This window comes from Idiotropiscis lumnitzeri, chromosome 1 (genome assembly GCF_059441095.1).
Source record: "Idiotropiscis lumnitzeri isolate Australia: NSW breed Sydney's pygmy pipehorse chromosome 1, RoL_Ilum_1.0, whole genome shotgun sequence".
Classification (NCBI taxonomy): domain Eukaryota; kingdom Metazoa; phylum Chordata; class Actinopteri; order Syngnathiformes; family Syngnathidae; genus Idiotropiscis; species Idiotropiscis lumnitzeri.
This window is the reverse complement of record NC_142391.1, coordinates 21,663,801-21,686,974: the sequence shown is the minus strand read 5'-3', so window position 1 is coordinate 21,686,974 and position 23,174 is coordinate 21,663,801. Positions and strand designations below refer to the sequence as shown.

The window sequence follows — 23,174 nt, the reverse complement described above, 5'->3', positions numbered from 1 at the left end:
GTTCACTTCATTAGAGGACAGTGTGGTGATGGTGGTGAAAAAGATGCAGTGCTCTTCTTTTTTTTATTTTTTTTTTTTATTACATGTCATCCACTTAGAGCTGGAAGTATCTCAAGTGATTCCTTCCCTTAGTGTGTTTATATTGCCGTAACTGAACTCAAGTGTGATCATAACTTCCAATTCCTCACAAAAAGTCGCCTCACCCGTCCGTCTCTAGTATACGTGGTTCACATTCGTGATTTTGAACCCAAAGTTTTGATGGACCTTTGGAAAGCGAAAAATCACCTTCAAATGCCCACTTCAGTCCAAAATGTCAGACTTTCCACGTTTGTTTTTTTCTGGGTTGGCTTCTTGAGACTATTTTGTGCCTCTACTCATGATAAACCATGTCTACCAAATTTCATTTTAAAACTATGAAATGTTTGATTGTGATCTGACCTTGGTGAGTTGCGGTATTTGGGTTTTGGTTTCGTTTAAATCATGAAAAGCTAAATCGGAATTGTGCAATTGGAATTTGGAAGTCCAACAAATTTTTCTCAATGTGTATTTGATCCTCACTGAAAATGTATCTAAGTCTATATATTTTTTTCATTTTCACTTCTTTCAAGACAAATTCAGTCCCGTCAAACCAATCCTTAACCTTTCAGACGTGGCAAATGTGGTTTTAGAATGATTCCAGTTTTGAGGCAGAAATGTTTTTGTCAACCAATTTTTGTGCCCGACTTTGCCAATTTTTTTTTTCTCCCAGCGAGTTGTTTGTGCCCATATTTTTGGGGAGTGTTTAATCAGGCCTGAATTGCTCAAGTGTTAACAATGTCACTCTTGTTTCCCACGTCTGAACCGCTTTGATATTTGTGACATTTGCGGTGCGGCGAATGGAAAAGATGATAAAGGTTACTGGCGGGTAACTCGCCAGCTCGACACTTGTGGGAACAAGGAAATTGGCGCCAAGACACAACTCGGGTCATCCATTTCCAGGATGTCAGGTGACTTGAAACGAAGCCGACGGAGTGCACGTTCACACAGCTGCCGCGGCATCACGTTTTCAGATCATTAGATGGATTGGAGCATCAGTGCGGCGGTGACAAAAAAAATTCAGGGATGAGTTCAAAACATGCCGAAGAGGCATGCTGGTTCAGAGAGTGACGTTGCTGATATGAAATGGGAAGCCACAGAATTTGTGGGTCAACTTGAGTTAAATAAAAGGTGCATCATTTTCTTATTCTTTTCCTAAAATCAGCTTGCTTTTTTTTGTTGTTGTTTTACAAAAATAATGAATTGGAAAAAAAAAAATTCAAACCAAATGGACTTTTCTCACGGATAAACTGAACACAACATTGTTGACTACCAACAAGGATTTTGATACTTTGAAAAATGCTGAGCCAATAGGAAAACATGCCCATGTTAGAATGTTCCAAAACACATATTGTGCCTTTTTTTAACGATATCTCACGTTTTTCTGCAGTATTGTGAGATTTATTTATTTTTTTAATACCGCCAACCTCACCGAAATATTGGGACGATTATTGTATCGTGAGGTTAATATCGTGAAATCGTATTGTAATGTTTCAATAGTTACATCCCTACTAGTGGCCAATTGTTGCCACCATGCATTGAAAACAAAAAAAGGCAAAGAAAAAAAAACACATTTATAGAGTTAAAAAAACAAACAAACTGCAAATATACAGATGTTGGCCAAATCGCAGCGTGTTTGATTTTCTTACTGTAGTTAGGCTTGTGTCAAAGCGCCCTCAGGCTTGCATTGCGAGTGTCACGTGACCGAACCCAGAAAACAGGCGAGCTGTGGCATAGGCAATGCAAGCCCGAGGGCGCTTTAACGTCAACTTCAGGGGGCCGCAGATTCATGGATATTTTAATCTGCTGAATTCTTATTGCACCGGTGCCTTATTAATCAGAATACCGTGTTTAGACGAGTAGGGGTGCACATCGACAATTTTTGCCTTGAGTATTCTTATGGGCCGAACAAAAAAGCAGAACGCACTCATTGAGTTGGAGCGTAGGACACATCGCTATGTTTGCATTTATTTTTGGGCAACTGTGGCCAAACAACGGCGAGAGGGGCGACCACATATGAAAAGATCCATGGGAGAAAAGTATGCCTTTATCTTTTAATAAAGCCAGCAGGCAACATGGAATTACGGCGTAATAGCAGTGCGCAGTCCTCTGAAGACTTAATTGCTTTAATTATAGCGGCAGTGGCGGGCGGCGGAAGGAGAACGAGACCAAAGTAGAAGCAAAAGTTGAGGTGATAGCGGAAGCAGGCGCAATCCAGGTGTGCATACTTGGATGTATGTAGATCAGGAAGGGGGGGGGGGGGGGGCTGGTGGAGGGAGCTGAACAAAAGCATCCCTAGCTGGCAGCCCGGCGAGGGGAGACTAAAGATAGCTCGCATTTTCCTCGCCGTCTAGACTCCACAGCCGGCTGCTCTTTTTGCGGCTGCGGTTTTCGTCCTCTCGGCCTGAGGAAGATTGTGCGTTTGGGCCGCAGAGCCAGCGGGAAATTGGCATAGCTGCCCCCCAAACTCCCTCCACTCCATTCTCGCCAAAGCATAGCCCCGGCTGGCCCATACCTGTCGTCACGCGTTTAGGATGAATTAGCTCTAACTTCATAGCTTTGAAAACTGTTCCAGTCAGGCACTTAGGTTTGAGCCCCTGCGAACTCTGCCTAGCAACAAGTGATCATGAAGAAACCAGTACAGTGGATCCCGCCTATTCACAGAAGATTAGGGACTGGGCTGGCCTGCGAATAGCAAAAATCTACGTATAGTTGACACCCATCATAAATGCGTTGAAGAAAAAATAAACTCCAAAATTTCTTGGCTAACAGGAGGAACGAGAAATATTACTGCAACTTACTGGGAGGTTGTGACCGTCCGTCGTCTTCATGTCTGAATGAATTCTTCATGATTCATCCAAATGATCGAAATTCCATTTGATGATCCCTGAGGTGTGCGAAGGAAATTTTTTTGCGCTCCATCTTGAATTTCGTCTTGAACCGTCTTTCAAGTATGAAGAAAAGCTCATGCAATGGAAATCAACTCCTGACAAGATGTCTGACAGCCCCCTAGTGGCGTTTTATTGTTATTGCTGGAATTAATCTGTAGGTTATTTCCTCGTCATTTACGACCTGGCCCACAGAACTGTAATTTGTCACGTGAAAGCCTTTTGCTCGTAAAATTATGGTTTTCCCATCCCATGTTACAACTTTTTTTTTTCTCCCATGAATTATTTTTGGTGTTGCGTCATTCTCCTTGGATTGCTGCTGTCTAACAGTCACAGATTCTTCTCACGAGTATAAACATTTTCCTGCAAACCAATTTTTGAAAAAGTCTCGGGATAGCACAACCTCTCGTAAATTTCGTAATAGAATGTCTTTTTTTTTTTTTCCATAGAATTGTTTTTCCTCTACATATTACCACTAATTTGTGAAGAACTTTTTTTCTTGGAAAATACCTTTTTCATTATATTACGAAATCAGTTTTGTAAAATAGTTTTTAATGTTCGTGCCGATAAAGAAACACTTTCCAATAACCTTTTTTCAGCAAATTATCAGCTATTTTTTTCTTGTAAAATCACAACTTTTTCCACGTTAACATTTCATTCTTGCAAAAAATCTAATCGTTTTTTCCCTTTCTTCTCCTATTACTACTTTATCCTCGTTAAAATGCATTTGTGACAATTTTTTCCTTTTATGATGACAAAAATTATGTTTTCATAACTGTATTTATCTTAACATCTGCTTAGTAAAAGATAATCAGCCTCATTTCTTTTTGTCATTTCTGTATTTCACTTACAAATTCCACCAATTCTATTTTTGGCTCTTTTGGGTGGGAGGGGGGTTATTGGTGTCAAAATTAATCAAATGAAGTCCTCTTTGTAAACAAGTCCTAATTTAAAGTTAAATGTATGTGAAATCGACATGTCACTCCTTTTTTTTTTAGTTTTTTTTTTAAGGCAAGCCAGTTTGCCTGCGGGGACATTTTTGTTGTCAGGCAAGTTGCTGCACTGCAGATTCTTGAGGAGGGAGCTCTTCTTCGTCTTCTTTTTATTTTGAGCGTCTCAGCCACAGCTATTAATTATTAACTGGGAGAGCCGACATCAAAGCGGCAGACTAGTGCCGAATTAAGTGTGTGTGTGCGTGCGCGCGAGAGTGTATGCGTGCGCGTCTCCGTTTGTGTGTGGAGGGAAACTGGGTGAGAGGGAAAAAGCTTTTGAACTTTTCAAGTGCAAGAAGGCGGCAAGCAGGAAGAGAAATGAGAAGTGCTCGTCAGTTGCAGGAAACAAGTGGAGCAGCTGTTGCTAATATTTCGGCTTGAATTAGCAAATGACAACAATTTTCCTAAAATAGGAAAATGCTTGCTGCAGCTATTGTGAAATGCGCATTTTAAATAAAGTTGTATTGTACCTTTTGTGGTAATATTACGAGATGGAACGTGAAGAGTATGGATTTTTTTTTACAGTCGTTTTTTTTTCTATTGTGATTTTATTTTTTACTTTTACATGAAATATTGTACTTTATTCTTCTTAAAAGAATAGTTATTTAGCCATAATATGGGTAAAATAAATCTCGGGGGGGAAAAATGAAAAAAAAAATTTGAATTTTTATTACAAAAAAATAATCCATGGATATTCAAATATATAATCTCTCTCGCTATACAGATTGCATTCATTTGTTTCTTATAAAATTACAAAAAATTTTAAACTATCCTTAATTTTATACAATTATTACAAAAGTCGGACCAGAGTCTTGAAATTCTACCTGCATTTTTCTCCCTCACAGAACTGTTGTAAAATTCCATTTTCTAACATGTAATGTATTAACTTGTAAAGGTATTACTTTATTGACATAGAATGAACACTTTTTTTCCTCCTCAGAATGTTCCGACTTCAATTTGTTGTGGTTTTCCTCATTATAAAATATTCTGACTTTATTTTTGTAATGTAAGGCTTTATTTCCATCAAATCATGTTCATGCCCCCTAGTTTTTCGAGTTGACTGTTGAAAATCCGCTCACTTTACAGGCTGACTTTATCCTCATCAAATTGTCTAGTCTTTCTTCAACTGGAATTCTTTCTTCCCCCAACAAATCACAACCAAGCCAAAGAAATTGAGCATTGTTTTTTTTTTGTTATGGCCCTGTGTTTAACTCTGTTACCTGACGCTTCCGTCTGCACGTGTGCTGCCTTTAAATGGAGAGCTCCCCCTAGTGTGCACTTTGTAAATGTCATCCCAAATCAAAGAAGTGTGGATTAATGTGTTTGTAAGCGTTCATTAATGTAAACATGGTGTGTGTGTTTGTGCATTTGTTTTCAGGCCAAGCGAGCGGTGCAGCGAGGAGCAACTGCTGTCATCTTTGATGTGTCGGAAAACCCAGACGCCATCGACCAGGTTGGTATACGCTCTGTCGTCATAGCAACGTGTGTGTGTGTCTGTATGTGTGTGTATTAGGGGTGGAAGTATGTTCTAAAACGACAACAAGAAACTCGTTGCATCGTAACGTCTCGATGTGAGTCCTCCTTTATTGACACGAATTGTAATCGCACAAAATCAAACCTAATGGTTCCACTTAAAAAACAAAACAAAAACAAAAAAAATAACTACATGAAAGGTAGTTGAATTGTTCTTCTCTGATGCCGTCCGTCCCCCGAGCGAGGCGTTTTACACTCGCAGATTTGTTCAACGTGGGTGACAGGATGGCCCTGCAACTGATTATTTCTGATGTTTAAAAAAAACAAAAACCTTTGTCAATTGCCAAGCAGCTGACAGGAGAACAGATTATTTTCATTAATCATGATGTGAAAAAACGTGTATGCAAGTTGACCCTGGAACATATCATTCTTATTATTTACCGATGGATTTATTTATTTTTTTGACACTGGGCCTGATTATTTCTTGTGGGAAATTTTCAAAATTAGCAGGCGGATCATTTCCTGCACATCCTTTTGGCTAGCCGACACATTTGCTGCCAGTTTAACATTGGAACAGATCATTTCTTTTATCTCCTTTTGCAGGGGGAAGTCCAAAATTTGAAAAAGAAAATTGCCATTTTTTTTCATGTGTGAAAACAAGACAATTTGACCCTGGAACCGATCATATCCATGATTTCATATGGAACCTTTTCAAAACTGGCAATAATTTGTCTCCGAAACAAATTAGCTGCTGTGGGAAATTTTTCAAATTACAGTGACAGTTTAACATTGGAACATTTCCTATGGGGACAAAAAGTCTTTTAGTTTAACCCTGAGGCAGATCACTTCTGTAATTGAAAAAAACGTTGAAACTTGAAAGACAAGCAGCATCCCGGAACACAATCTTTTCCACTTCTGAGCTTCCGCTGTATTTGTGTCAGCTTTTACTTTTGTGTTGTAGTTTTTTTTTTTTTTTGCCGAGCTGCAGAAAATTTCCTTGTCGAATGTACAGGAAAAGCCACGTCAGATTCCAGTCAGAAACTCATCAGTTGGGCGAGCGTACATAATAAGGTGTCCGATCCTTATGCCGATTGAGTCGCTAATGTGTTGCGCTGGCTTTCGTGTGTCTCAGCTCAACCAGGTGGCGGATGACCCCCTCAAACGTCCAGTCGTCTACGTGAAGGGCAACGACGCCGTCAAGTTGATGAACATCGTCAACAAGCAGAAAGTGGCGCGCGCCAGGATACAACACAGACCCCCCAGGGTAAGATGAAGACGACAAATGCACATTCAGCTTGTAAAATGAAATGCTTGCTTGGAGTTAAATGGTTGCTAAATAACATTTAGAGATGAATATGACTCATCTTTTGTTATTAAATTAAATTGTTCTTTGTTGAAGTCATTTAGCGCTCAATAAAAGCGGTTAATAAAATATATTTTTTAAACTATTTCATAGGAAGGGAGGATTGTAATAAAGGAGAACAAAACAATTACAAAATCTACAAAGATTCTGCGTAAAATTGTATCGACAAAAAAATCATGGATTAAAAATATATTTTTTTTAAAAATTGTGTGGAAAAAATTACATCTCCACAAAAATAAGTCTCCCAAAATAATAACAAAAATATTTTTGTGTTTAAAAAAAAAAAAAAAAAAATATATATATATATATATATATATATATATATATATATAAAATTACGTCTCCCGAAATTCTGTGCAAAATATTTAACATCATAAATTCGGAGTGAAGGTAAAAAAAAAATTACATTTCCAAGAATTTCACTTCACAACTTCTCCAAAAACACCCAAAAAGGTCAATATAAAATATTCGAAATTAAAAAAAAAAAAGCTGTAATACTTATTAGTAAACAGCGCTAAAAAAAAAATAATCTGAATATAAAAATTAAACATTTCCTAAAACAGTTAAAAAAAAAAGGTCACTGATGGTGTAGTGGTACATTCGCGTGACTTGTGTGCGGGCAGCGTGAGATCGGTTCCCACTTGGTGACGATGTCTATGTCTCCCCTGTGACTGGCTGGCGACCAGTTCAGGGTGTAGTGCGCCTTTCGCCCGTAGTCAGCTGGGATAGGCTCCAGCCCCCTCCCGCGACCCTCTGCAGGATAAGCGGTGTGGATAATGACATGACATGAAAATTCTGTATAAAGTATAAATATTTCCAAATATCTGTGTATTTTTTTCTCTGAAAAGATGAAAAACAAAAACAAAAAAACATCTGGAGTAAGTGTTAAAATAAATCCTATCTCTATCTAAGCAGGGGAAAAACCATCAATTTAACCGTTCTCAGCGTATCGCACGTCCACTGAACTTTGGGCGATATTTCCATCTCGATATTAATGTTTGCACTTTGTTGTTGTTGTGTTTGGTGTTGGACAGCAGCCCACCGAGTACTTCGACATGGGCATCTTCCTGGCCTTCTTCGTGGTTGTGTCGCTCGTCTGCCTCATCCTGCTCGTCAAGATCAAGCTCAAGCAGAGGAGGAGTCAGGTGCGCGCACACACACACACACACACACACACACACACACACACACACACACCCCATCATAAGTGTTGCTTTTGTCTTTTGGATGGTGGCGCCATGTTGTCCATTCCTAAAGGGAGCTGCCTCACTCACTCATTCATTTTCATTTGTGTCATATTTTCATTCATTCCTTTAGTTGGCACTGATGATGGCCTATTTTAGCTTGCCTTTGTGCATGCACGTGCGAGTGTTTAACGAGTATGGTTACAAGAAGCGGCTTCACGACTTCTTGCTTCTTAATTATCAGCTTTCAATGTGTCTGTGTTGTCTGTAATATGCAGGCATAAAAACAAAACAAATTAGTTGTCACTGCATTCATTCTTTCAAATATTTCTGAACGAGGTGGTAACGTGTCGGCTTTGTGATTCTGATTTTTGACCGTTTTGTTTTGTGCGCAGAGCTCCATGAACAGGATGGCCAGCCAGGCGCTGGACAAGATGGAGACGCGCAAGTTCAAGGCCAAAGCTGGCAAAGTGGTGCCCGAGAGCAGCTGCGCGGCGTCCGACTCGCTGAGCAGCAGCTCTACGTCCGACTGCGCCATTTGTCTGGAGAAATACATGGACGGAGAGGTACGCACGCCACCCCTTTCTAGACAATTTTTGCCATTTTTTCCCCCTTCTGAACGCATAACGCAAGCTAAATGTTTCAAGCGAGAGTGGAGGAACCATTTGGACTGTGAAGCTCCACCACATTTTTCCTGTGCGCTGCCGGTTAGCTTTTAGCAACGGGCGAGATCGATTGCTTACAGTACAGCTCTCCAAAGGGTCTACAAGGGCCCCCCCTTTGAGAGCGAATTGCTGAGTTTCTGCCTGTCTTGTTTGTCACTTGGCGTTACTCCAAGTCACTTGCTCTTTCGACGTGAAGCACATTTCATTCAGCGATTCGAACGACATTTCTGGCTCGTTTGCAGGAAAGCAGCGTCACTAATGACAAGCAGTATAAAACTTAACATAATAAAGGGATTATAATGTTGTGAGAAGGAGTCACCGTGACTCGATTTAGCAATTATCAATATCCTAAAACTATATCCACGTATATTTGTCGCGATTAGATTTCATTTATAATTAATTTGCTCTTAGGTTGAAAAGCAACAATTGATTCCTGTCACCAACTGAGCCGTGAAACGATGTTGTAATCCATCTAATGGTAGAAAAAAAATGACTCATTGTTTGACACTGTATAGTAAATCTTTTTAACTTCAAACAACTTCGTGAATTTGTCTAAAATGACTGTCTCAATAAAATAAGACACAAACATTTGTATTAGGTAAACATATTTGTCCACTTTTATCTTAATTATCAAGAGTAGGAAAACCATTTTTTAACTTTCGTGTAAATTTACAACAGACGTAAAATGTCATTAATTTAAGATTAATCACTTAAAAGTTAGTTAACTATGGAAATCATATAATAGTTATGATTAAAAAATTTAAGACACTACCGTATTTATAATTTACTTATAGATCTTGATATTTTTTTAAAATGAGTGAATTGATTTTGGAAAGAACATTCTCATTTGTTTTATTGTTCATTTCGGCATTCAATTAATTTATTTCTACACTTTCTAAAAGCACAATGCGGCTTGCTGTTGTCATGCATTGTTTGCTTTCTGTCGCCATGACACTTACAAAGTAAACACGTGCAAAAAGCGCATGCATGCAGTGACAATAGCTCTGGCAACCGCATTCGATAAGGATTTTTTTTTTTTTTGCACTCTTTAAAGCGCACCTGCTGCAAGATAACAAGCCAGCATGGTTTGAGGACGTGTTCGCACATACTTCCTGCTTTTCTGCGTGTGCTTAAAAGAAAGAAGAGAGAGACTTATTGTGTGTCCAAATGTTCCTCTGGAGGCTTTTACTGTAAGTCATCAAATGTCCCTGAACGGTGGCCAACACTACAAAGTGTGGCGGCGCCACGGCTTGCGCGCAGGAAGCGGAGCCGTCAAAAGGCTGAAAGGCATCAAAGGCAAAACTCCAAAGATGAGTCACGAGGATTTATTGGCGTGAAGAATGCTGATGATTTGGACGTTCCAAGCCGCTTTCATGTGTGTGCGTGTCGGTCCCCAGCACGTCGTGCACGACACATTCTTGTCAAAATCGTCCCGAGACTGCATTTGTTTGATTTTGCATCTTGCCATCAAAGAGATGAGCTGTTTATAATGTTCAGCAACATCTTGTAGTCGTCAAGGGAGAGGCCAAGTTCTTGTGTTGGTTCTGGTGGGATGCGAGCTCCCTCTAGTGGTAGGAAAGAATCACAGAAGTTACAGTGGCGTCAACGTTTATGTTTAACCTTTTACAACTGCTTGTTTTCAAACATTCATTGAGGTATTTTTTTATTCAACTCCAATGCGCAATCCATTTATTCAAATCATAAAGTATGTTGGGGGGTTTTTTCGCCTCCCAAAAAGTGCACGGGTGTGAATGGACAAACTGCGTATTGAATCCTGTGTGATACGTCAAGTTTTATAAAGGGACGCTTGATTGACGTTAACATTGACACTTGCATGTAAAAATGGCATCAGTACTAAAATGCTCCCCTCTAAAAAAAAAACACTGTGTGATTTAAGTTTTTTGTGTGATAAGATTTACGGCAAATTGTCACGCCCCCTCTTGGAGCTTGCAGTGTTAATTTTTTCCCGGTTTCAGTGTCTACGCCACAGCAGGGAGGCAAGTGAGGTCATACTGCTCGAAATGTCAGTTCTTCGGCGGTGTTTTTAATTAACAGCGCCGCTCAGGGCAACGATTAGCTTTTGGTTGCTGAACAGATGATGTTTGCGCAACAAACTTTGCTTGCCTGGCTGTTGCCACTCATGCACGTTCGAGTCCACCATCGCCTGCAGCCAATTCTTGAAGCTGTGAGCGTCGCGGTGCGAGTCGTCATCCATTTTGGATAACCCCTCAGCGATAAACCCTGGAGGTGGTCTTCCTAAACGGTGCACAACGCCGAGCGCACGTGATTTTAGTCGGGCCGCTATGGGAGATTAAATCAATAAAAGTACTTTTATTTATTTTTATTTTTTACCAATATTTTTGTATTTAATGTAAAGTTCTGCATTTTTATGAAATTCGTCCAGGCCTATTTTTATTATTTATTATGAATGCATTCTTAATGATGATGATGATGATAGTAATGAGAATAATATTGACTATTTTAGCTCAAATTAACCAACCAATTAATTTAAAATAATATATATATATATATAGCAGTTTTTAATGAACTACTACTTTTTTTATTACGGACAAGCTAAAAGTCACAATAAATCACTTAAACTAAATATCTAATTAGATAAATGGACTATAAAAAAAAACCATACATGCCGATGAAACAAATTTAATTTAAAGACTAAATGGCTAATCAGGACTTGGATCGCTTATCAAAAGCCTTTTTTGGGAAAGTAAAAGTGGAAACAGCGCTAATATTCCACATCTAAGTGTTGGTGTGTTATCTTCTTCTTTTTTTTTTTTTCTCCCCCTGCAGGAGTTGCGGGTCATCCCTTGTGCGCACCGCTTCCACAAGAAATGTGTGGACCCCTGGTTGCTCCAGCATCACACCTGCCCCCACTGCAGACACAACATCATTGGTAAGTTTGTCAATGCTGTCTCCGCTAGTTTTTGCCGGCTTTCTATTTGATCAAATTAGTGTTGAATTTGGATTTCAGCACTATACCAGCGGAAAGCACCTCGTTACAGGTACTGAAACGGTACCCCGACAAAAGAAATTTAAAATCAGCAAAACCTGCAAAATTGAAATTGACAAAAGATCTTCAAATAATTGTTGTTTTTTTTTTTATTCATTCAAAATATTAGGATCTGCTTGATTAGAAAATAAAAATGTTAACATTGTTAAACACGTGATTATGGTACTTGATTATTTACACTTTATAAACTACATGTAAATTAATATTTCAGAAAACATGTTGCCATTAATTTTTTGTTTTCATTTTTAAATGCCATTAGTAGAGAATGTGCACAGTGGTTCGTGTAATGGAGGATTGAGCTGGTTCTGATCATTTTCATGGCCAAATATGCAGCTGTGCAGCCTCTATGCTTTTTGGAATTTTTTTCAATAATACGTTTACATAAGCATAATGCACATGTGTCAAACTCAAGGCCCGGGGGCCAGATCTGGCCCGCAACCTCATTTTATGTGGCCCGCAAAGGGCAAATCATCTGCATCAACTTCCTGTTTCTAGCATATTTTCTTCACAACAACACTGAGATATGAGATATTGCCAATTATTTGTTACCAATCCTCCCCTTTTAAAATAAATAGAAAAATTGTTAAACAATTACTTACTAGCTTCTGATTTCAAAACTGGCTTTCCAATCAATTTATATGGCTTCACAGTCATACCGGCCCTCTGAGGGAAACCACAACTACGATGTGGCCCGTCCACAAAAATGAGTTTGACACCCCTGGCACAATGTATACATGTCCATGCGTGTATATTTATTGATTCTAAGGTTTTACATGACATGCTCAAAGGTCTAATTTGTTTGTGTCCACAGAGCAAAAGAAGGGAAATCCCGGCCCCTCTTGCATGGACCCTGTCAACCCGCTTCACGGACGGCAGCAGAGGGTGGTCCTGCCAGTCCACTACCCCGGCAGAGTGCACCGGGCCGGCCAGGTGACGGCCTACCCGACCCGGACCAGCATGGACTCTCACGGGAATGCCATCACCGTGCTCACGGTGGACCAGCACCCCGACCCTCCAGGCCTGTACCCGCCCCAAGCCGCGTCTTCCTTCCTGCGGAGCTACCACCCCGCCTTGCACCTGGACCACTCCCTCAACCCCCACCACTGCGGACTGGAGCACCGCGGCCCTCCTGCCTACCAAGCGCAGCCGCCTCCCCACCACCCTCCTTTCAAACGGCCCAAATTCCATGGACGCAACTTTTCGCGGGCGGCATGTTTCTCGCAGTATGAAACCATGTATCAGCACTACTACTTCCAGGGCTTGACTTTTCCCCAGCAGCCCCCCGAGGGAGGCCAGGGCCCCCTGGTTCCAGGTCACAAGGCGCACCACGGCAGGGCCTTCCAGCAGGGACTCTTGTACCCTACCGTGGTGCACATGGCTCCGGCGTCCTCCTCGAGGGTGGGCGACGGGGGCAGCGCTTCGGGCCTCAGCTGCTACCACGGCCACCGCTCGGTGTGCAGCGGCTACCTGGCCGACTGCCCCGGGAGTGACAGCAGCAGCAGCAGCTCAGGCCCGTGCCACTGCTCCTCCAGCGACTCCATGTTGGACTGCACCGAAGTCAGCAACCAGGGAGTGTACGGGAGCTGCTCCACCTTCCGGAGCTCGTTGAGTAGCGACTACGATCCCTACGTCTACCGGAGCAAGAGCCCGTGTCGAGGTTCGGCAGGGGAAGCCGGGACCGCGCCGTGCCCCTCGGCGCCTGAGGAGTCAACGTCATCATCCGCAGGACCCTCGGCTCACGACTGCCTCCAGCTTCCCTCCAACTCCGGGGACCACCTGTCCAACTGTAGCTTGGAGCCCAACTCCAGCAGTCGCTCGTCACTGGAACCCAGGGAGACCGGCGCCCCCGAGGCTCCCTTAGCGGACACCAGGGGTGAGGTGGGCGAGCTCGGGGCGGGAACGGGAGCGGCTTGCACCTGCTGCTTCGAGGTGCTTCCCCAGAATGCCGACTCCAAGACGCAGGACTCGGAGCAGGGGTCCGCAAGTTGTCCCCGGGGCTCCAAGAACTACACGTGCCCTTCCTCGGACCCCTACGAAGGACTACCGTGCTGTTTCTACAAGGAGATGAAGGTCCACAGGGGGCACTACACGGATGACTACGCCGTCAACGTGCAGTACGCCGACTCGGAGGCCTGCCCAGCACAGGCCTGCTGCGAACTCAATCAGAGAATACCCATCATCCCAGAGGACACCGATTGTGACAGCAGCCTTTGGCCCGACTCCGTCGCGGCGGAGTCCGAAGTGCAAAGCGACGACTTCTTTACCCGGGGTCGCTCGTACCCTCAATGCGAGGAGACCAGGGCTTTGTTTCCGCCTCAGCTCTCTGAGAACTCTTTGGGCCGAAGTACTGAGGGCTGTCGGGGCTTGTGAAAAACAGAATTGCGTTTGGTACCGCAGCAGTCAGTCGGTGGTTTGAAACCTTGAGTTGCCTTGCTTTCGGGTGAATGTGCTTGCGTGGAAACCCGTGCGTGTCAACTGAAATGCTGATTTCTGGTGAATGTCGTCGCGTAGGAACGAGGAGCTTTTTGTACCGAAATGGTCTCACGCTCATTCCTGCGGGCCACGAATGTGTCAAAGTGGCTCTGGCCACGCTTCCATCCAGGGTTCTACATGTGCATCTCACACTGCCTTTCGAGCATCAACGTAGTTTGTACCGTCGTAGCTATACCAAAACAAACAAGACATGATTGTGTTGTGTCACCGGAGCAGGGAATCGTGTCTCTCTGGAGGGTCCTAAATAAAAAATATATTTAATATACTGTGTATATCCGTGTTTCCCAACCAAAGTCTCATGGCACACCACCAAACGTTGCGGAACTAGTATATATACAATCGCTGTCAGGTGAAATCCTTGCCTCACAAAAATGGACTACTTTTTAGGAAATTATAAAATAATGAATTTGCATGAATTTAAGTTTGGTTGCTTCCAGGATAGGGAGGATGACTGGAAATGGCCCAAATGACCCGAAAATATCTGTTCGGAAACAAAACGGCAGACTTGCTGTGTGGTTTTTTTAGACTTTTTGGTGGGGTCCACTCATGATAGACATGCCCACCCAAATTGCTAAGTGAAACCGGCTGCAGGAGCAAAATTTGGAAAACATTGCGGATTGTCGCTTTTGAACGGATCGGAATATATGCTCAAAACATGTTTTTGGGTGAATTCAGGAGACTTGACACCCAAACCTGTTGAAAGCTCCAGACAGAATTCCTCCAGGAGACACGATCACTCAGATGCAAGCATTTTTTTCCGATATCCTTGACAGTCAGCACAAGGTCCATGTACTAGTATGCTCTTGGTCCTCACTAGTAACACAACGTAAACATACTGGCGTCCACCAAACATCTCAAAGGCAAGAACAGGGTGACATTTTTTCTTATAGTGCAAAGAAGTATTTTTCTAACTGGAGGATATTAAACAAAGGCTCATGTTTGATTTCCTACAAATGCACAAAACTCAGTTTTCTCCAAAATCGATGTTTTTCTAATCTGACTTATGTTATATTGGACTACATTTTTTTTATCCCCCCCCCAAAAAAATCTTTGAGATAAAACACTTTTTTAAGGGAATGCAAACTTTCTTTGAGAAAATTAAGATTGATTTTTATATATTAAAAAAAAAACAATTATTCCTTTTCTAAAACTGAATTGACAAACCTGAATTGTATGTTAGATTTTCCGTGGGTTTACGCAACATTGAACAAATGCTTAAACGTTTTTAGCGCACTATGCTACTAGTGCGCTAGTGCCTAAAAACACATTTTCCAACTAGTGAGGACAAAAACGAGTAGTGTACTAGGAGCTGGTTCTGGACTCAATGCTCAAATGTTTTTTTTTCCCGAAAAAGGGGGGTGCACCAAAAGGCCAAAGCAAAAGTCAAAAGGCTTCCTTATTGTACAACGCATGAAAGGAAACAGTGCAATTGTGACACGATCCACATTCAAGCCTTCCTGTTTGTCCTGCACACTGTTGCTAGGAAACACACACACACACACACGCGCACACACGCTTCCCCATGTTGCCTTTTTGCATAGCGATCCAGAACAATTTTGTTGCTGTTGTTTTTTGGGGGTACGTGATTCACTATTTAATGTTTTTTTTTTCCATGTTTGTAGCACTTAAGATGAATATGTGTACAAATGAATATTTGTAATTTTTTTTTATTAAGAAAAGAAAGAGAGTATAATTATTTGTCCGTCAGTCAGTACCATTTACAAATGTTTTAACGAGAAAGGCTCGTCTTCAATCTTGTGTATATTTGTGTACGTTGTATAGCAAAAGGCATTTCATGAATGGAAATATGTTCTCTGAATATTTATTTACTAATATATTTATCTTGAAGCCATGTCTTATGTTCAGAGTTTATCGGAGAGTCAACGGAAATCACTTACGCGCGTGAGACTTTTGTATATACGTGCTCATTCGGAATTGCACAGCAGACGAAATGAGACGAGACGATTCAATCTTGTGACCAAAAACATTTGAAAAAGTTTCGTAGCGTACCGTACCGTTTTGTAATTACCCGTGTACAAAGATGTGTGAAATATACACTTTTATTCAAAGAAGCGCCAACTTGTCCTGTCTTCCTCTTTGCATCTGCTCACGAGTCATTCAATCAAATCAAATTTTGCAGAAAATCAAACGATGCTGTAAAAAAAAACATTTCAGTTGACAATGTCTTAAAAGAAGAAAAATGTATTCTTGTAAAATGTTGCTTTATTTTTCAGCACCAAACATTTTCAAAAAATATTATTTTTTTAGATTAATTAATATTTTGGGGGGAAAATCATTTTCCAAAAAACGATGTTTTAGGGAATTTTTATTTTTGAGGAACATTTCTTGACAATGGATCTGTTATGAGGTTCAAAATGTATTTTGAATAGGAAAAAAGTTCTTAAAATGAAACGTTAATTTTTGGGGATATTGTAAAAGAAAGTGAGATTGTTCAAGAAAAAAGTATAAGTAGTATTTTTCAGCAAATACTGAATTTGAAATGTATTTCAATTAAGAAGTCCAAATGTAAATCTTAACCCTATTTTAAAACCATAATCTTGGGTGAAAACCAATTTCTATTCTCACCCTAGTTTGACACCTTAATTGGAAACCCTAAACCTAGTTTGAAACCCTACTTTGAAAACCCTAACCCTAGTTTGAAACAATAATTAAAAACCCTAACCATAGTTTAAAACCCTACTTCCAAACAATAACCTGAGTTTGAAACCCTACTTCAAAACCTTAACCCTAGTTTCAAACCCTAATCCTAATATGAAGCCCTACTTTTCACCCCTAAACCTAGTTTGAAACATTAATTGAAAATTCGAACCCTAGTTTGAAACCTTAATTGGAAACCCTAACCCTAGTTTGAAACCCTACTTCAAAAACCCTAAACCTAGTTTGAAACCCTACTTTGAAAACCCTTACCCTAGTTTGAAACAATAATTCAAAACCCTAACCATAGTTTAAAACCCTACTTCCAAACAATAACCTGAGTTTGAAACCCTACTTCAAAACCTTAACCCTAGTTTCAAACCCTAATCCTAATATGAAGCCCTACTTTTCACCCCTAAACCTAGTTTGAAACATTAATTGAAAATTCGAACCCTAGTTTGAAACCTTAATTGGAAACCCTAACCCTAGTTTGAAACCCTACTTCAAAAACCCTAAACCTAGTTTGAAACCCTACTTTGAAAACCCTTACTCTAGTTTGAAACACTAATTCATAACCCTAACCATAGTTTAAACCCCTACTTCCAAACAATAACCCTAGTTTGAAACCCTAGTTGAACACCCTATGTCAAAACCTTAACCCTAGTTTCAAACCCGAACCCTAGTTTGAAATCTTAATTGGAAACCCTAGCCCTAGTTTGAAACCCTACTTCAAAACTGTAACCCTCGTTCAAAACCCGACTTTTAAATCCTAATCCTCGTTAGAAACTAATTTGAAACCCTAAACCTCGTTTGAAACCTAATTGTAAACCCTAACCCTAGTTTCAAATCTTAATTGGAAACCATAAGCCTAATTTGACACTATACTTCGAAATCCTAACCCTCGTTCCAAGCCCTAACCCTAATTTGAAACCTTACTTTATAATCCAAACCCTAGTTTGAAACATTAATTGAAAACCCTAATCCTACTTTGAACCACGCTAATCCTCGTCTCAGACCCGAAACCTATAGTTTGGAACTCTACGCTACTTATGTTCATTTTACTTTTTTGTGCAAATGTAATTTTTCAAAAAAAAAAAAAGTCATAAAAATGTAAATTCATTCCAAATTTCAATTTTTTTTTTTTTTAGATTTCGGAGGTGCAAAAATTTCACACAAATATATTACTAAAAAAATAAAAGACTCCTGCTAAATTAATCACTTCCTTTTTTAAAATATTGTCTGAATTTACAGGAATCAAGTTGCTTTTTCTTGTCAGTTATTTTTTTTTTCTCTTACAGAAGGTCATTTTGGAGAAAAACAACACACAGCACAGATGACAATGTATTTACAACAAACATGACTCAAACAGGCAATAAAACGTGAAAATAAGAGCATCATTTTCACATTCCGACAGGCAATGATCCAGAGACACGGTTCTACTTTTCAGTTCTGGTCTCAAATGTTGAGTGCACAGCGTAAAAGTCAATCGTCAGCGCTGCACAAAACGGCGTGACGTTTTTAATGCCCGACGCAGTCGACGTCACAGCTTGAAACCCGAGTGAAGCGAGACCACGCCGCCTGTCAAGTTGTGGTAGCGCACGCAGCAAAAACCTGCATCTTCAAGCAGCTCCTTCAACTCTTCCTGCGCACCAAACACCCCAAAAAAAGGCAAAAAAACCAAAAAAACATTTCAATAAGCAGCACAATTGCACAACAATCCAATGACCAGAAATTTAGAAATATCACCAGAAAAAACATGTCAGCATGTATCGGGAGAAAAACACACAAAATAATTTTTTTTTTTTAATTTGTCAATTTTGATTTTCCTCCAATAGATAAAAGTTAAATACAGTATTTTTGAAGAAAAAAACATGTTCAAGACAAAAAGTATATTGACCAAAAAAAGCCAAAGTATTTACAGTACTTTTGAGCATGTTGTATTTTTTCCATGGTCAAAATATAAATCGAATTTTAAAGGGAAATATTTGTTTTTTGTTGTGTATTTTGAAAAGTAATTTTTTCCAAGACAAGAAACGACATTTACGGTATATATGGAACATTTTTCAACATTTTTTCTGAAATGTTTTGTGGATTTACAAGAAAAATATTTTTTTTGACAAGTGAAAAAAAAGTTAGAAAAAGTGCTATAAAAAAGGATTTTCTGTGGAGAATAAAAAATTCCAGAATATTTTTTTAATTAAATTGGATTTTTTTTTCAAAAATGTTTTTTTGCCCCCCCAAAAAATTCAGAGAAATCATACTTTATCAAAGAAAAAAAATGTCTCGGTTTTTCTTTTTTTAGAACAACAACACTATGATTTCTTCCCAAAATATCTTGTTTTTTTTGTTTGTTTCTTTCTTTCAGACTTGATCTTAAAATTTTAAAAAGTTTTATTTTTTCAGCAGGCAAAGCAAATGGAGTGACCGAATAACAATGAACAGGTGATTTTGTTGTCACCTGAGCGGGAAACTTGCGGATGCTTTCTACCAAATACTGGTACGACTTCCAGTCTCCGGCGATGACCTCTCCCAAAACCGGGATCACCTGGAAACTGTAGGCGTCGTAAAGCCTAAAAGAGAAAAAAGAAAAAGACGATTGTTAAAGGAGTCAAATATGATCTTTGTCCGTGCGGCTTGTGTGCGCGCGCACGTTTGTGGTTCACCTGGCCAAGACGGGATTGGTCACTTTGCTGAACTCCAAACACATGAACCTGCCTCCGGGCTTCAGGACTCGCAAGGCCTCCTGCAGGGCCTAAAGAAATACACAAGATTTTTTTCAAGACAATAGTCATTCCCACGGATAAAGTCAGATGATTTCACCACATCCAGGCTACGACTGTTCATCTGGAAATGGGAGTTCAGAACATTCCGAGAGCGTCTCACATCACGTCACACAACCCCCCCCAAAAACAAAGAAATGATGGCAGCGCTTACCAACTCCATGTGCGTGACATTGCGAAGGCCAAACGCAATGGTGTAAATGTCAAAGTGATTGTCGTCAAACGGCAGCTCCTCCGCGTCGCCCACCACCCACAACACACCTGACGCACACACACAAATACAAGAACACACGCATGCATTATAGCGTATAACCAAAAACACCCCAAAATTTAGTCAAACACATAAAAACTATTTACGTAGAGCAGACAGACAAAAACTAAAATGTACACAAAAATACATTTATGCAAAGAAAAAAAAGCACAAAAACAACAACCAAAATTAGACCACACAAAAACAGGCACACTAAAAAACTAAAACAGGCACAAAAATACATTTACAAAAAGAAAAAAGCAAACAAAAACAGAGATCCACAAAAGAGAAACACAAAAACGGACAAAAAACAAAAACAGATGCGCACAAAAACACAAAATAAAAAATAGAGTCGAACATACAAAAGCAATAAGTCACATACAAACACACGCACACACACAAATGTACACAAAAGCAGGCACAAAAATACAAATAGAAAAATAAAGCACAAAAACAAACAAAAAACTGACATGCACAAAACAGATAAAACAGAAACAAAAATAAAGAAATAAATAAAAATCGGTCCAGGAATTAAATTGCTTCCACTCATTTGTACTTTGTGAACACAATAGACCCGAAGAACATTTGGTGGCCAAAATGTTTGCATTTTGGGGGTACAAATCCATATTTTGTGAACTTGTTTTTTGTGCCTGTTATTGCCCGTGCGTTTGCCTCCTCACCGTCAGCGAGGCCCACGTGTCCGGCTTTCTGCTTGCCCACTTTCAGCATCTCCTTGTTGATGTCACAGACCACCACCCTGGCCTCGCGTAGTGCGCCTTCCTCACCCTCCACATGTTCGTCCCAGTTAGCCGCGTAGTTGTTGGAGATGTCCTGCCACGACGGCGTCTGCGTGGAGCGCGCCGCCCGCCTGGCCTGCCGCCGTTTTTGGGAAGCGACGTAATCCAGGAAACGGAAGGCGATGTCGCCTGAGACAAGTGGACACAAGATTAGCACCTGCTTGATGACTTTTCAAGTTTTTTTGCCAGCACAAAATGGAAGTGGCCAGTGGCCACCTCAGCCGATTTTCAGGACCTCACTGGCGCTAATAAAGATCACAAAGTCAATCAATTAATAAATAAAAAGGTATATTCAGAGGGGTTTTTTTGCCACAAAAATCTCTTTCCGTTTTTTTAAGCATTTTCTTTTATAGAAGTTTTATTTTTTTTTAAAGAAAATCCATTTTGATTAGCTTTACAATTTTTTAAAAATATTTTCAGGAAGTCACATATTTTAGAGATTTTTTTTCTGGAAAAGATGTACTTACAGATTTGTTTTTATGAAGCATCTATTTAAAAAAAGAACACATTTTAGACAAGAACAATTTCAATTAAAATGTTTTCGAGTGAAAGTCAATTATTTAGAAAGTTAGGTATTTAGAAAACTAAATATTTTCCAAGGGAAAACTTTCTGTGACAAAATAATAATAATGAGAATGAGAATAATAATTAATTATTCAACATTTCTCAAGAAGTGTACATTTCCAAGACATGGCACTTTTCTTACTCAGTAATATTTCTTAAAAAAAAAGAAAGTTGCTAATTCTGGAAAAGCTAAATTTACAGTGAAAGACAAAAAGTCATTTTTCCAAGAATGACATTTTTGTGATAGAATATAACAGCACTATTGACATGACTTCTTCCTCAACTTCTCAGATTTCCTCCAAAACACAGTGCAATTACACACTGAACAAACTTGGAGCACAAATGTCAAAATCCGGTACTCGAGGGCCACAATCCTGTTGGTTTTACAAATGTGAGCCTGCTTCTGCTCATCTGGCGCACCTGTTCCACCAGCCACGTCCAGGAGGCGCGCACCAGGCTGGGGGTGCATCGCGTGCAGGAGCGCGTCTTTCCACAAACGATGGATGCCCAGACTCATGGCATCGTTCATCACGTCATACTTGGGTGCCACGTTCTCAAACACTTTGTACACTGCAACATCGAGAAAATTGTGACATGTGCAAGCACGTGTAACAAATGTCTTACACAAAACATTTGTTCAAGTCAGACATTGTTCTCCCAGACTCCATTTGAAAAAAAAAAAGCTAAATAAATCGCGGATGGAGACGTTTTAGTTTGCTAATGTAAAAAATTAATGCGACCCTAAAGTTCAGCTGAATTAATTGCACATTTTTGGAGCAATTTCTATTTGTTTATTCGTTTTTCAACGGCAACTAATAAGGTAGAAAACTAGTTGGGGTGTTGTTGAGCAAAAGTTTCAGATCCAAGACAGCACCATTCTCATCATATTGAGTAGAGAATCCAAGTGAATATGAATCAAGCTACAAAAAGTTTTTCTTTTACTGACAAAATATATATCACATAACAATCAGGCAATCCAATTAACACATTTTACATACGAAACAATATGGTACAAAAATAATTATGCATTAAGATAAAGCTATTTTTTTTTCTTTTAAAGTGATACAAACCCTCACAAATGTTCAAAAATGTGTATTTTTCACGTTCCATTCGAATATCTGCCAAATCATGAAATTCCCAATTTGTTTTACTATCTAAAAAAGTAATTCAACCTCAGAATTCGGTAAGATACCATATTGTATTTGTTCACAAGTTTTAATGGCCAGGAATCAGCACGAAGACTTAACAGGAGGCTCTTTTAGCTAAAGTGGCAATTCAAGTACTGAATTCGAAGCCGAATTTTTGTAAAATAAATAAATAAATAAATAAAAGTACATTTATTCTGACTGGGGAAACGATTTAAGAGGCAATTCATTGATAAGAGAGCGAGATTCACCAACGAGGTTTGCCGTCGACTCACCTTTCTTCGCCTTCTTGGCCTCTGGGACAGTGTCGAAGCCAAAATGAGTGTTTTTCTCCGCAGTTTCACCGCTAAAAGTTCGTCCGGACGATTGCGCACAGCAGCTCGGCGACAGGCGCCAGCCGCCCACCGCGGAGACAGACACCGCTGATCGACGAAAAAGCCTCCTTACTAGCAACTGAACGGGGGCCGCCATCTTTGCAGGGGCGACTCAAACGTGCGTCACTGTACGTCATCAAGAGACGACCAATACAAAGTAAACGTTTTATTTTTGAGTGCAAGTTGTACTATTCAGAAAGCAAATTCTCCCTCTCTCTCGCTCTCCCTCTCCAGGTCATCTTCTCAATTTTTGCCAAGATAATGTGGCTGTTTTAGAAAACAAATCCAAATCATCAATCGCACTTTCGAAGTATCCATTTTTTTTGTTTATTGTAAAATGGCGACATTAGCTTTTTTCTTGTTTACAATCTTTATGCTAAGCTAACGCTGCTGGTGTAAGAAAATTAAACAATAATCGCCAATTTGTTTTTTGTTTTAAATAATTTCA

The 23,174-nt window shown here is 40.0% G+C and overlaps 2 protein-coding genes across 4 annotated transcripts in view; one reads left to right on the top strand and one right to left on the bottom strand.

Moving 5' to 3' along the window:
* The window catches only part of znrf3 (zinc and ring finger 3), a 61,655-nt gene extending 45,392 nt beyond the window's left edge, over positions 1 to 16,263 (top strand). For 2 of the 3 annotated variants that reach the window (XM_088288165.1, XM_088288175.1), the window contains exons 3-8: positions 5,334 to 5,408; positions 6,561 to 6,692; positions 7,826 to 7,936; positions 8,371 to 8,541; positions 11,449 to 11,551; positions 12,480 to 16,263. In XM_088288165.1, the coding sequence (XP_088144291.1) occupies positions 5,334 to 5,408; positions 6,561 to 6,692; positions 7,826 to 7,936; positions 8,371 to 8,541; positions 11,449 to 11,551; positions 12,480 to 14,038 (2,151 nt within the window). In that variant the 3' untranslated portion in view covers positions 14,039 to 16,263. The remainder of the gene's footprint in view (positions 1 to 5,333; positions 5,409 to 6,560; positions 6,693 to 7,825; positions 7,937 to 8,370; positions 8,542 to 11,448; positions 11,552 to 12,479) is intronic. The other variant, XM_088288170.1, reaches the window with a different exon arrangement.
* A 1,880-nt stretch (positions 16,264 to 18,143) lies between these two features.
* coq5 (coenzyme Q5, methyltransferase) lies at positions 18,144 to 22,859 on the bottom strand. Its single transcript, XM_088289255.1, has 7 exons — positions 22,628 to 22,859; positions 21,628 to 21,777; positions 20,527 to 20,772; positions 19,751 to 19,857; positions 19,480 to 19,568; positions 19,275 to 19,386; positions 18,144 to 18,458 (listed from the first exon to the last, which is right to left on the bottom strand). Exons 1-7 carry the CDS (start codon positions 22,821 to 22,823, stop codon positions 18,357 to 18,359), a joined length of 1,002 nt encoding a protein of 333 aa, XP_088145381.1. The 5' UTR covers positions 22,824 to 22,859; the 3' UTR covers positions 18,144 to 18,356.
* Between the last annotated feature and the right edge of the window lie 315 nt (positions 22,860 to 23,174).

Bases quoted from the DNA above. Each gene is read 5' to 3' on its own strand.
- coq5 (XM_088289255.1), bottom strand. From the start codon at position 22,823: ATGGCGGCCCCCGTTCAGTTGCTAGTAAGGAGGCTTTTTCGTCGATCA. The intron at 21,778-22,627 runs GTGAGTCGACGG...TCGATGTTGCAG, and splicing joins GGCCAAGAAGGCGAAGAAAG to TGTACAAAGTGTTTGAGAAC. The intron at 19,569-19,750 runs GTAAGCGCTGCC...GTATTTCTTTAG, and splicing joins ATGTCACGCACATGGAGTTG to GCCCTGCAGGAGGCCTTGCG.